General features: G+C 43.2%; 1 protein-coding gene across 3 annotated transcripts in view; it reads right to left on the bottom strand.

Moving 5' to 3' along the window:
- The window catches only part of zgc:123305, a 92,117-nt gene that overhangs the window by 31,422 nt on the left and 45,548 nt on the right, over positions 1-15,147 (bottom strand). For all 3 annotated transcript variants that reach the window (XM_061875418.1, XM_061875417.1, XM_061875419.1), the window contains exons 5-10: positions 14,149-14,250; positions 13,965-14,073; positions 13,191-13,878; positions 10,841-10,934; positions 6,509-6,690; positions 6,350-6,443 (exon numbers count right to left, since the gene is read on the bottom strand). In XM_061875418.1, coding sequence (XP_061731402.1) covers positions 6,350-6,443; positions 6,509-6,690; positions 10,841-10,934; positions 13,191-13,878; positions 13,965-14,073; positions 14,149-14,250 — 1,269 coding nt within the window. The remainder of the gene's footprint in view (positions 1-6,349; positions 6,444-6,508; positions 6,691-10,840; positions 10,935-13,190; positions 13,879-13,964; positions 14,074-14,148; positions 14,251-15,147) is intronic.

The raw sequence follows: 15,147 nt of genomic DNA, 5'->3' as shown, positions 1-15,147 counted from the left end.
GGAACTATTTAACTGTCTTGCGGACCTTAATTACATTCCGTTTTTTTAAGGCGGTCTGTCATAAGGTTTTTAGCATTCAATCAGACATTATTGTGAGGTTTTGTGTTAGTGTTCCGGGCCCTAGACACATTTCATCTCTAAATTTGCCCCCCCGGGTCAAAATAATTGCCCAGGCCTGATCTAGTCCAAGGTTCGTTCTTGGGAGACCCCAGCCAGGAATCCCATAACCTGTTCTGTCTGGGCTGGTAGGAGGCTCTATAGCCAACCCTTTACACATTTTCACATGGACTGTACTGCTTTAACCTCTAAAACCTTTCTCCAAGAACTCTATTATCTGAGCTGAGATCTAAACAAGATCCAGAGACACTAAATACCGTATTTTTCGGACTATAAGTCGCAGTTTTTTTCATAGTTTGGCGGGGTTGCGACATATACCCCGTAGCGTCTTATGTGTGAAATTATTAACACATTACCGTAAAATATCAAATAATATTATTTATCTCATTCGCGGAAGAGACGAAGAAAATGTCAGCAATCGTCACACACACGTCAACCAATAAGGGTCATGGCAGAAGTGCATTGTGGGTCATGGCATGCTAACTGCTATATGCTACTGCCGTAGCTATTAAAATGGATCATTTCATCGTTGGCGGTAACTTATAAAAACTGAGAAGGACTGAACAAAAATGGCATCGAAAAGGAAATCCTGTACTGCAGATTACAAGCTGGACGTAGTGAAATATGCAGCAGAAAAGGACAAGAGGAAGCGGCGCATACCTTTGAGTTGGCAGAGTTGTTTGGAAGCGACATCGAGGAAGAAAATTTCATGGGATTTATGGATTAGGAGTGAGGGATAGTTTGGTAAAGTGTAGCATGTTCTATATGTTATAGCTTACACACAAACATGCATCCACAAAAATATACCACACACTCTCAATCCAACGACCTCGACTCAAATCCCATAGGGGTGACGAATGGATGGTCAACGCTTGAGAGCTGCGGCCCACCACCATGATCCTGCACTCCCTTCCCTCTGTTGCTAGACATCTCAAGATGTATGTTGTAATATGTATAGATGCTTTGCTGTGGAGTTTTTTTTCCCACTCCAGACTGGGCTCCCTTAGGAGAAAAGTGTTTTTTTTACTCATCCTTGCCCAGCGTTTTTACCTTTTTCCTATCTTTTACGGGGCGCCTTGTGGCAACCCATCAGCGTACCTCTTCTGTAACCCTGTAGACTGTTTGTTTGTCTAATATTGAACGGGTTTGTGCTGAAGACAAAGTTTCATTGTACTTGTGCAATGACAAAAAAGACCTAACTACCTACCTGATAATAAGCACGTTTGGTGCACTGACTGAACTGTATAGGTCATATTTCAACCAATCAATCAATCAATGTTTACTTATATAGCCCTAAATCACTAGTGTCTCAAAGGGCTGCACAAACCACCACGACATCCTCGGTAGGCCCACATAAGGGCAAGGAAAACTCACACCCAGTGGGACGTCTTGGTTTAACTCTTATCTTAATGATAGGATGCAGTGTGTCTCCCATAACAATGTGACCTCGGACTACGTTAAGGTAACGTGTGGAGTTCCCCAGGGTTCGGTCCTTGGCCCTGCACTTTTCAGCATCTACATGCTGCCGCTAGGTGACATCATACGCAAATACGGTGTCAGCTTTCACTGTTATGCTGATGACACCCAACTCTACATGCCCCTAAAGCTGACCAACACGCCGGATTGTAGTCAGCTGGAGGCGTGTCTTAATGAAATTAAACAATGGATGTCCGCTAACTTTTTGCAACTCAACGCCAAAAAAACGGAAATGCTGATTATCGGTCCTGCTAGACACCGAACTCTATTTAATAATATAACTCTAACATTTGACAACCAAACAATTAAACAAGGCGACACGGTAAAGAATCTGGGTATTATCTTCAACCCAACTCTCTCCTTTGAGGCACACATTAAAAGCGTTACTAAAACGGCCATCTTTCATCTCCGTAATATCGCTAAAATTCGCTCCATTCTGTCCACTAAAGACGCTGAGATCATTATCCATGCGTTTGTTACGTCTCGCCTCGACTACTGTAACGTATTATTTTCGGGTCTCCCCATGTCTAGCATTAAAAGATTACAGTTGGTACAAAATGCGGCTGCTAGACTTTTGACAAGAACAAGAAAGTTTGATCACATTACGCCTGTACTGTATATACCTTTATATACATATATACATACATATATACCTGTACTGTATATACCTTTATATACATATATACATACATATATACCTATACTGTATATACCTTTATATACATATATACATACATATATACCTGTACTGTATATACCTTTATATACATATATACATACATATATACCTATACTGTATATACCTTTATATACATATATACATACATATATACCTGTACTGTATATACCTTTATATACATATATACATACATATATACCTATACTGTATATAGCTTTATATACATATATACATACATATATACCTATACTGTATATACCTTTATATACATATATACATACATATATACCTGTACTGGCTCACCTGCACTGGCTTCCTGTGCACTTAAGATGTGACTTTAAGGTTTTACTACTTACGTATAAAATACTACACGGTCTAGCTCCATCCTATCTTGCCGATTGTATTGTACCATATGTCCCGGCAAGAAATCTGCGTTCAAAGGACTCCGGCTTGTTAGTGATTCCCAAAGCCCAAAAAAAGTCTGCGGGCTATAGAGCGTTTTCCGTTCGGGTTCCAGTACTCTGGAATGCCCTCCCAGTAACAGTTCGAGATGCCACCTCAGTAGAAGCATTTAAGTCTCACCTTAAAACTCATTTGTATACTCTAGCCTTTAAATAGACTCCCTTTTTAGACCAGTTGATCTGCCGTTTCTTTTCTTTTTCTTCTATGTCCCACTCTCCCTTGTGGATTTATGCTGCTAATGGTTATTTTATCACTTTATTGCATATTGTGATTCTGACATGTATGTTGATTTATATTGTACAATATTGAGGAATAGATTAGAACCTGTTCTGAATACTTTATAAAGCAATTAGTTTTATTTAATGAAAATATTTGATTCTATAGGTTATAGTTATTTGAATGACTCTTACCATAATATGTTAGGTTAACATAGCAGTTGGTTATTTATGCCTCATATAACCTACACTTATTCAGCCTGTTGTTCACTATTCTTTATTTATTTGAAATTGCCATTCAAATGTCTATTCTTGGTGTTGGATTTTATCAAATAAATTTCCCCCAAAAATGCAACTCATACTCCAGTACGATGTATATATGTTTTTTTTTCCTTCTTATTATGCATTTTCGGCAGGTGCGACGTATACTCCGAAGCGACTTATACTCTGAAAAATACGGTAATTGAATTGGAATTGTAAATGTGTATATAGTAACTGTGTTTATCTTCAAATTGTTCTCACGTTAAATGGCCATTAAACTCATTGTTGTGTATATATCTGCTGTCCATCACTAATTCTTTAATACACGGTGCCAAACAAACTGCCATTCAAGCTCTGCCTTCCCTCTCCGGGTCCAAACTCTAGTCTTCTGTTCCCAGTCCGTAACACCCCATATACTTTACATTGATTTGTAGCACGTATAGCTTACACAAGCAAGACATGAAATATTGCTCAGTAAATGGACAGGGGCAATAGCTCCACAGCCACAGATCCACTATTAACCACTAATATCACAGTCAAAATGAAAGCTTGTTCCCATAGGCACCATCAACTGTTAATAATGTTTAGACAAAAGTGTATATTATATATACTATTATATAGGTGTGTGTGTGTGATGGATATGTGTGTATTTTGGGTATATGCATGTGTGTATGTATGTGATTGTGTGTGTATGTGTATATATATGTATATATGTATATATATATACATATATAGGTTTGGGAAAAATTACAAGACTACTTCGTCTCTACAGAACTATTACATGAGGGGTTCCCTCAATCATCAGGAGAAATCTCCTGATGATGAAAAAATCTCCTGATGATTGAGGGAACCCCTCATGAAACAGTTCTGTAGAGACTAAGTAGTCTTGTAATTTTTCCCACACCTACATATTGCGCTGTACCACGGTATCGAGCACTATTCTCTGGATAATCCAATCAAGACATATATATATATATATATATATAAAAATGGACAGAATTTCTAGGCCCAGTCAAGGCGTTGAGGGGTTCCGGTTTGGTGACCGCAGGATTAGGTCTCTGCTTTTTGCAGATGATGTGGTCCTGATGGCTTCATCTGGCCGGGATCTTCAGCTCGCACTGGATCGGTTCGCAGCCGAGTCCGAGTCCGTGGTTCTCGCCCGGAAAAGGGTGGAATGCCATCTCCGGGTTGGGGAGGAGACCCTGCCCCAAGTGGAGGAGTTCAAGTACCTAGGAGTCTTGTTCACGAGTGAGGGAAGAGTGGATCGTGAGATCGACAGGCGGATCGGTGCGGCGTCTTCAGTAATGCGGACGTTGTACCGATCCGTTGTGGTGAAGAAGGAGCTGAGCCGGAAGGCAAAGCTCTCAATTTACCGGTCGATCTACGTTCCCATCCTCACCTATGGTCATGAGCTTTGGGTCATGACCGAAAGGATAAGATCACGGGTACAAGCGGCCCAAATGAGTTTGGGTCTCTCCCTTAGAGATAGGGTGAGAAGCTCTGCCATCCGGGAGGAACTCAAAGTAAAGCCGCTGCTCCTTCACATGGAGAGGAGCCAGATGAGGTGGTTCGGGCATCTGGTCAGGATGCCACCCGAACGCCTCCCTAGGGAGGTGTCTAGGGCACGTCCAACCGGTAGGAGGCCACGGGGAAGACCCAGAACACGTTGGGAAGACTATGTCTCTCGGCTGGCCTGGGAACGCCTCGGGATCCCCCGGGAAGAGCTAGACGAAGTGGCTGGGGAGAGGGAAGTCTGGGTTTCCCTGCTTAGGCTGCTGCCCCCGCGACCCGACCTCGGATAAGCGGAAGATGATGGATGGATGGATGGATATATAAAAATTGTATATATCCATCCATCCATCCATTTCCTACCGCTTATTCCCTTTCGGGGTCGCGGGGGGCGCCGGCGCCTATCTCAGCTACAATCGGGCGGAAGGCGGGGTACACCCTGGACAAGTCGCCACCTCATCGCAGGGCCAAATTGTATATATATGTGTGTGTATATGTGTGTGTGTATATGTATATATGTAAGTGTGTGTGAATTTAAATGTATTATATATAGACAATATATAGCAGCAACCTCTGAATTGAATTATATTATATATATTATATATATATATATATATATATATAGTGAGAGATCTTCTTCAACAAAACGTGGTGATGCACATACAGCATGTATTGGGTAGTGTTGCAGGACCGCATTTGCTGAAAACGAAAAAAAAAACAGAATGCTGGACGACAGCAAAGACTTAAAGGCTTACTGAAAGCCACTACTAGCGACCACGCAGTTTGATAGTTTATATATCAATGATGAAATATTAACATTGCAACACATGCCAATACGGCCTTTTTAGTTTACTAAATTGTAACTTTAAATTTCCCGCGAAGTGTCGTGTTGAAAACTTCGCGGTATGATGACGCGTGCGTTTGACGTCTTGAGTTGTAGCGGACATTATTTTCCAGCCCGATCCAAGCTATAAGTAGTCTGCTTTAATCGCATAATTACACAGTATTCTGGACATCTGTGTTGCTGAATCTTTTGCAATTTGTTCAATGAATAATGGAGACATCAAAGAAGAAAGATGTAGGTGGGAAGCTTCTAGCCTTTAGCCACAAAAACCCAGCCGGTGTTTCCTTGTTTAAAATTCCCAAAGATGAAGCTTTACTATGGATCCGAGCGGTCAAGCGAACATGGATCCCGACTACTACCGCAGTGGGAGAGTGGCCGTGCGCAACCCGAGGGTCCCTGGTTCAAATCCCACCTAGTACCAACCTCGTCACGTCCGTTGTGTCCTGAGCAAGACACTTCACCCTTGCTCCTGATGGGTGCTGGTTGGCGCCTTGCATGGCAGCTCCCTCCATCAGTGTGTGAATGTGTGTGTGAATGGGTAAATATGGAAGTAGTGTCAAAGCGCTTTGAGTACCTTGAAGGTAGAAAAGCGCTATACAAGTACAACCCATTTATTATTCATTTATATTATATATTGTATGTATATATTGTATAATGTTTTCAATGTAGGTGTAAAAATAATGTATCCATATATTTATTTTGTATTTTATGTCATTCTCTTGTTTTGTTTGCATGGCTCAAATAAACCCATTCATTCATTCATTCATTCAAAATGATTCATCTTACTTGGAGTTGACACATAATACAAGGCTGGGGTCTTCTATGATTCCTGGATTGTCGGCAAAGTCCTGGTACGACACGGAATGCGCCGAAAACTTCTCTGGATGAACAACAGAACATTGATTGAAAGACGCTCCTTCGTGAGGTCAGTGACTTCAAACACACCTTTGGTTATCTGGCTGGTGTCGCCCACTTGTCCGCAGAGGGACATGCTGACCTCTGTGCTGTAGGACGCAGAGTCGGACTGGTATTCAGTGCCGCTGTCCAGCGCGCCCACAGATTGTGGCGACTGGCTTCCTGAGCAGGAGCTTTGATCTGCTACATGAGTGGAGGAACCCTCGGCTTCACTGCAGGGACACGTAAAGTCACAGGGAGAAGAAAGTTTGATCACATTACGCCAATAGTGGCTCACCTGTGCACTTAAGATGTGACTTTAAGGTTTTACTACTTACGTGTAAAGTACTACACGGTCTAGCTCCATCCTATCTTGCCGATTGTATTGCACCATATGTCCCGGCAAGAAATCTGCCTTCAAAGGACTCCGGCTTATTAGTGATTCCCAAAGCCCCCAAAAATTCTGCGGGCTATAGAGCGTTTTCTATCCGGGCTCCAGTACTCTGGAATAGTAACAGTTAGAGATGCCACCTCAGTAGAAGCATTTAAGTCCCATCTCAAAACTCATTTGTATACTCTAGCCTTTAAATAGACCCCCCCTTTTTTGACCAGTTGATCCGCCATCCCTTTTCTGCTCTCTGCCCCCTTCTCCTTCATGGGGGGGGGGGGCAGGTTCGGTGGCCACGGATGAAGCGCTGGCTGTCCAAAGTCGAGACCCGGGATGGACCACTCCTCTGTGCATCGGTTGGGGACGTCTCTGCGCTTCTGACCTGTTTCCATTCAAGAATATCTCCTGCTGGCCCACTATGGACTGGACTCTACTATTATGTTAGATCCACTATGGACTGGACTCTACTATTATGTTAGATCTACTATGGACTGGACCCACACTATTATGTTAGATCCACAATGGACTTGACTCTCACTATTATGTTGGATCCACTATGGACTGGACTCTCACACTATTATGTTAGATCCACTATGGACTGGACTCTCACAGTATTATGTTAGATCCACTATGGACTGGACTCTCACACTATTATGTTAGATCCACTATGGACTGGACTCTCACAGTATTATGTTAGATCCACTATGGACTGGACTCTCACACTATTATGTTAGATCCACTATGGACTGGACTCTCACAGTATTATGTTAGATCCACTATGGACTGGACTCTCACACTATTATGTTAGATCCACTATGGACTGGACTCTCACACTATTATGTTAGATCCACTATGGACTGGACTCTCACTATTATGTTAGATCCACTATGGACTGGACTCTCACACTATTATGTTAGATCCACTATGGACTGGACTCTCACAGTATTATGTTAGATCCACTATGGACTGGACTCTCACACTATTATATTAGATCCACTATGGACTGGACTCTCACAGTATTATGTTAGATCCACCATGGACTGGACTCTCACAGTATTATGTTAGATCCACTATGGACTGGACTCTTTATTATGTTGGATCCACTATGGACTGGACCTTCACTATTGTGTAAGATCCACTATGGACTGGACTCTCACTATTGTGTAAGATCCACTATGGATTGAACTCTCACACTATTATGTTAGATCCACTATGGACTGGACTCTCTCACTATTGTGTAAGATCCACTATGGATTGAACTCTCACGCTATTATGTTAGATCCACTATGGACTGGACTCTTCACACTATTATGTTAGCTCCACTATGGACTGGACTCTCACACTATTATGTTAGATCCACTATGGACTGGACTCTCACACTATTATGTTAGATCCACTATGGACTGGACTCTCACGCTATTATGTTAGATCCACTATGGACTGGACTCTCACAATATTATGTTAGATCCACTATGGACTGGACCTTCTGGGGGGGTCCTCCACATCTGCGGTCCCCTCCAAGGTTTCTCATTGTTCCCTTGGGGTTGAGTTTTTCCTTGCCCTGATGTGGGATCTGAGCCGAGGATGTTGTTGTGGCTTGAGCAACCCTTTGAGACACTTGTGATTTAGGGCTAAATAAGTAAACTTTGATTGATTGATTTAGATTGCCTTTAATACAATATGGGCCTGTTTACTAAGATCCAAAATTCCATGAAGTAAACAGTGTGTGCAATCTCAAAAATATTGTGTACTATTATTGCCTAAGACTGCATGTAAATGTGTAAAGTGGTGCAGACCGCCTTATTTAAATGAGGATTTTGTGTTTACCCTATTTTTGTGGACTAAAAGGCGCACTTAAAATCCTTTCATTTTTTCAAAAATCGGCGGTGCGCCTAATATACGGACTAATTCTGGTTGTGCTTACCGACTTTGAAGCAATTTTATTTGGTACATGGTGTAATGATAAGTGGGACTAATAGATGGCAGTCACACATAACAGATACATGTAAACTGCAATATGACGCTAGTAAACAAGACCAAAACTCAAAATTTCCATTGGAAATAAAGAACATTACACACGGCGCGCAAAAATCTTTCAAAATGTTTTAGTAGGACTTTGAAGCCGCACCGCTTGATGGATTGTCGGCCCATTGCGGCTGCCGTAGTCAGACGTTTGTGTATTATTATGGTGTGTCTAAGGACTGCAAAATGGAACCCATTAGCGGACATACTGTCTGGCATATTGTTATGCAATATTATGCAAAACCAACATTTCTTACCTACTGATCTGTATTTGGGATCTGCATAAGTCCTGAAAAATTGCACAAGTACACCATTGTAGTCCGTGCTGACACTGTAGTGGGTAAGCTTTTTCATTTTCTCTATCTTTATATTAGTCACATGTGAATAATGCTGTATCATAGACTATATTATTCACGTGTGAGTAATGCTGTATAATAGACTGTATTTATATCATTCACATGTGAATAATGCTGTATAATAGACTGTATTTATATCATTCACATGTGAATAATGCTGTATAATAGACTATATTTATATCATTCAGATGTGAATAATGCTATATAATAGGCTATATTTATATCATTCACATGTGAATAATGCTGTATAATAGACTATATTTATATCATTCACATGTGAATAATGCTGTATAATAGACTATATTTATATCATTCACATGTGAATAATGTTGTATAATAGACTATATTATTCACATGACAAGAACAAGAAAGTTTGATCACATTACGCCTGTACTGGCTCACCTGCACTGGCTTCCTGTGCACTTAAGATGTGACTTTAAGGTTTTACTACTTACGTATAAAATACTACACGGTCTAGCTCCATCCTATCTTGCCGATTGTATTGTACCATATGTCCCGGCAAGAAATCTGCGTTCAAAGGACTCCGGCTTGTTAGTGATTCCCAAAGCCCAAAAAAAGTCTGCGGGCTATAGAGCGTTTTCTATTCGGGCTCCAGTACTCTGGAATGCCCTCCCGGTAACAGTTCGAGATGCTACCTTAGTAGAAGCATTTAAGTCTCACCTTAAAACTCATTTGAATACTCTAGCCTTTAAATAGACCTCCTTTTTAGACCAGTTGATCTACCGCTTCTTTTCTTTTTCTCCTCTGTCCCCCCCTCCCTTGTGGAGGGGGTCCGGTCCGATGGCCATGGATGAAGTACTGGCTGTCCAGAGTCGGGACCCAGGATGGACCGCTCGCCTGTGTATCGGTTGGGGACATCTCTACGCTGCTGATCCGACTCCGCTTGGGATGGTTTCCTGTGGACAGGACTCTCGCTGCTGTCTTGGATCCGCTTTGAACTGAACTTTCGCGGCTGTGTTGGATCCACTATGGATTGAACTTTCACAGTATCATGTGGGTGTGAGTTCTCCTTGCCCGCTGGGTGTGAGTTTTCCTTGCCCTTATGTGGGTTCTTCCGAGGATGTCGCAGTGGTTGTGCAGCCATTTGAGACACTTGTGATTTAGGGCTATATAACTAAACATTGGTTGATTGATTGACATGTGAATAATGCTGTATAATAGACTGAATTTATATTATTCACATGTGAATAATGCTGTATAATAGACTGTATTTACGTTATTCACATGTGAATAATGCTGTATAACAGACTGAATTTTATTATTCACATGTGAAAAATACTCAAGTGTTTGACTATTGTGAGCAAACTGTGGTGCTGAATTTCCCCCAGGGATCAATAAAGTACTTTCTATTCTATTCTATTCTTCGTCGTACCACCAAGAGATGTGTCAGCCTTTACAAAAAAAGCCTTTTGGAGATTTCCAGTTTGTGTTACTTGGATTAAAATAAGGACAGTAAAGAAAGTAGTGGTGCGTCTTCTAAAAAATTCAGAGGAAAACATTGCCTTGGATCTGGGACAGCCGTTTGGACGTGATTGGCCTTGAAAAGGATGCAGTTGCTGAATATGGACGTGGCCATCATTCACGTGGTCTTCTTACCTCTTAGGGAAATAGAGCGCTGCGACCCCAGGATCCAGTGAAGTCAGGTCATCCAAGTAAATGTCTGTTGGTCCCAGATGGTGGTTACGCCGGTCTGTCAACAAAATAATAGGCATGTAGACTATTTGGAGACTTCTTTTTGAAGAAAAACAAATAGTCATTTGGAGAACAACTTACTCTCCTGCTAAAGTAAACCAGGCTTTAAGTTTTGCCGCGTTGTATGCATGCTTGATTGGTGTTTACTTCCATACCTGATGGTTTTGGCTACAACTGTGGCCTTCCTCAGAGGTTGTGAACCTCCTGTTGGTTTTGGCTACAACTGTTGCCTTCCTCAGAGGTTGTGAACCTCCTGTTGGTTTTGGCTACAACTGTTGCCTTCCTCAGAGGTTGTGAACCTCCTGTTGGTTTTGGCGAAAACTGTTTCTTTCCCCAGAGGTTGAGAACCTCCTGTCGGTTTTGGCCACAACTGTTGCCTTGCTCAGAGGTTGAGAACCTCCTGTCGGTTTTGGCTACAAGAGTTGCCTTCCTCAGAGGTTGTGAACCTCCTTTTGGTTTCGGCTACAACTGTTGCCTTCCCCAGAGGTTGTCAATCTCCTGAAGGTTTTGGCTACAACTGTTGCCTTCCCAAGAGGTTGTCAAACCGTTGACGGTTTTGGCCACAACTGTTGCCTTCCCCAGAGGTTGTCAACCTCCTGTTAGTTTTGGCTACAACTGTTGCCTTCCCCAGAGGTTGTCCAACCTTTGACGGTTTTGGCCACAAAAGGCTGTCAAACCTTTGACGGTTTTGGCCACAACTGTTGCCTTCCCCAGAGGTTGTCAACCTCCTGTTAGTTTTGGCTACAACTGTTGCCTTCCCCAGAGGTTGTCAACCTCCTGTTTGTTTTGGCTACAACTGTTGCCTTCCCGAGAGGTTGTCAACCTCCTGTTAGTTTTGGCTACAGCTGTTGCCTTCCCGAGAGGTTGTCAACCTCCTGTCAGTTTTGGCTACAACTGTTGCCTTCCCCAGAGGTTGTCAAACTCTTGACGGTTTTGGCCACAACTGTTGCCTTGCCCTCCCCAGAGGTTGCCAACCTCCTGTGAGTTTTGGGTACAACTGTTGCCTTCCCCAGAGGTTTTGAACCTTCTGTCGTTTTTGGCTACAACTGTTGCCTTCCCCAGAGGTTTTGAACCTTCTGTCGTTTTTGGCTACAACTGTTGCCTTTCGCAGAGGTTGTCAGTTTTCTGTCGGTTTTGGCAACAACTGTTGCCTTCCCCAGAAGTTGTGAACCTCTTGTCGGTTTTGGCTACAACTGTTGCCTTCCTCAGAGGTTGTCAACCTCCTGATGGTTTCGGCTACAACTGTTGCCTTTCTCAGAGGTTGTCAAACTCCTGACAGTTTCAGCTACAACTGTTGCGTTCCCCAGAAGTTGTAAACCTCTTGTTGGTTTTGCCAACCTCTGAGGAAGACAACAGTTGTAGCCAAAACCGACAGGTGGTTCACAACCTCTGGGGAAGGCAACAGTTGTAGCCGAAACCGTCAGGAGGTTGACAACCTCTGAGGAAGTGAACTGTTGTAGCCGAAACAGACAGGAGGTTCGCAACCTCTGGGGAAGGCAGGCGTTGTAGCCGAAACCGACAGGAGGTTGACAACCACTTGGAAAGGCAACAGTTGTAGCCAAAACGTCAGGAGGTTCACAACCTCTGGACAAGGCAACAGTTGTAGCCAAAACCGACGGGAGGTTCACAACCTCTGAGGAAGGCAACAGTTGTAGCCAAAACCGACGGGAGGTTCACAACCTCTGAGGAAGGCAACAGTTGTAGCCAAAACCGACAGAAGTTTGACAACCTTTGAGGACGGCAACAGTTGTAACCAAAATTGACAGAAGGTTCACAACCTCTGGGGAAGGCAACAGTTGTAGCCGAAACCATCAGGAGGTTGACAACCTCTGAGGAAGGCGGTTTCGGTGACAACTGTTGCCTTCCTCAGAGGTTGTCAAACTTCTATCGGTTTCAGCTACAACTGTTGCCTTCCTTAGAAGTTGTAAACCTCCTGACGGTTTTGGCTACAACTGTTGCCTTGCCCATAGGTTGTGAACCTCCTGTCGGTTTTGGCTACAACTGTTGCCTTGCCCAGAGGTTGTGAACCTCCTGTCGTTTTGGCTACAACTGTTGCCTTCCTCAGAAGTTGTCAATGTCTTTGTTGACACAGGAGATCTCTGAGGAAGGAAACAGCTGTAGCCGAAACCGCCAGGAGTTTGACAACCTCCGAGGAAGGCATCAGTTTTAGCCGAAACCGTCAGGTACAGAAGTAAACACAGGTATGGCCATAACGATAACATATTGCATAAGTTTTTAAATACTTTGGACTTACTCTTCTTTTTGCCTCGTTGCTTTGGTTTGGCAGATGTCTCGGAGCAGTTTGCCATCTTCTCAGCTGCCATACAGCTGGTCCCGTTGTCTTTGGCTTCAGCTTTTGCCACGCCAGGTCTGCCGTCGTCGTCCTCCTCCTCCTCATCTTCTCCCTCGGCATTGGGATCAATCCCACTGTCGGGAACACTGCCACTGGAGACTTGTTTACTTAAGGGCCTTAGATTAGCTGATTCTGCACAAACGGTGCTATTATTGTCTGCATCATCGGTTTGCAATGCAGCATATTCACTTCCTTTAACTGTCTGACCGTTGTTGGTTACGTCATCAGGACAAACAGCTGTACCCGTGACACCAGCATGCTCGGTAACGGCTGCAGTGTCTTCTCGAGCAAGAGACTCGGTGTCACCCCTCTCTGTCGACGGGCAAGACTTTGAAAGTTCACTCGGGGTAACGGTGGTCAAGTGAAGGTGTGTGGCAAAGCTAGGAGGCATCATATGCGGGGAGTAGTGCAAGCTCAAGTCGAGAGACTGAGTCCTGGGTTGTGGTCGGACCACCGTCACCTGGCTCACTTTGTCACAGCTGAACACGGACTCGTCGTCCATGTCGAAGGAGCATTCTCTCTGGATAGTACGGAAACGGGAAGATTTTGAGCTCTCAAGCTCCACTGATGACCTCCCAGACTGTCGTGGCTGTCCAGAGGGAAGACAGGAACTTTTTCAGCAATAAGTCGGAAATGTAGGGCTTTTACTACGACACATATGAGTCCTGTATTTACCACGGGAAAGCCTCCCCAGCTCCATTGCATCGGCAAACCAGGGGAGTCTTGGCTTTTAAGCACCAGCTCCGAGTCACTCTTAGGAGAGGATGGCCGGCTGTCAAACACACTGCTCGGAGAGGGAGAAATACGTATTAATGTTGGATAGTGGAGTCAAATACAGACAGATATCAATGTTCCGCACTTTTCTACAGGTGATTGGTCTCCGTCTGAGTGCGGGTGAGCATCTCTGGCCGCCACCTTCTCCTCGTTTGGCTCCTCAGACATGGAGAAGTACACGGAGTGACTTTAACACAATACAAAACAAAGTGATCAGTGAAACTAACGCTAACGGCCACAATGTTTTGTTCCCTACATATACCATATTTTTCGGACTATAAGTCGCAGTTTTTTTTCATAGTTTGGCCGGGGGTGCGACTTATACTCAGGAGCGACTTATGTGTGAAATTATTAACACATTACCGTAAAATATCAAATAATATTATTTAGCTCATTCACGTGAAAGACTAGACCAGGGGTGCCCACACTTTTTCTGCAGGCGAGCTACTTTTCAATCGACCAACTCGAGGGGATCTACCTCATTTATATATATCATTTATATTTATTTATTTATGAAAGAGACATTTTTGTAAACAAGTTAAATGTGTTTAATGATAATACAAGCATGTGTAACACATATAGATGTCTTTCTTTCACGAAGACAAGAATATAAGTTGGTGTATTACCTGATTCTGATGACTTGCATTGATTGGAATCAGACAGTAATGATGATAACGCCCACATTTTCAAATGGAGGAGAAAAAAAGTTGTCCTTTCTGTACAATACCACATGAAAGTGGTTGGTTTTTGGCATCTAATTCATCCAGCTTCCATACACTTTACAAGAAAAACATTGGCGGCAAATTCCGTAGCTTGCTTGATTGACATTCACGGCACCCGAGGGTCTTGTGAGATGACGCTGGCTGCTGCCAGTTCATTATTATGAAAAAATGACAGAGAGGAAGGCGAGAAACACTTTTTATTTCAACAGACTTTTGCGCCGTCCCTTCCGTCAAAACTCTAAAGGCCGACTGCACATTTCCTATCTTCACAATAAAAGCCCTGCTTCATGCTGCCTGCGCTAACAAAATAAGAGTCTCGGAAAGCTGGCGTGCACAAGTGATGTGCACGCCAGCTTTCTGAG

This window comes from Nerophis ophidion, linkage group LG16 (genome assembly GCF_033978795.1).
Source record: "Nerophis ophidion isolate RoL-2023_Sa linkage group LG16, RoL_Noph_v1.0, whole genome shotgun sequence".
NCBI classification, from domain to species: domain Eukaryota; kingdom Metazoa; phylum Chordata; class Actinopteri; order Syngnathiformes; family Syngnathidae; genus Nerophis; species Nerophis ophidion.
The sequence above is the reverse complement of the archived record's forward strand: the minus strand, read 5'-3'. Positions and strand labels throughout refer to the sequence as shown.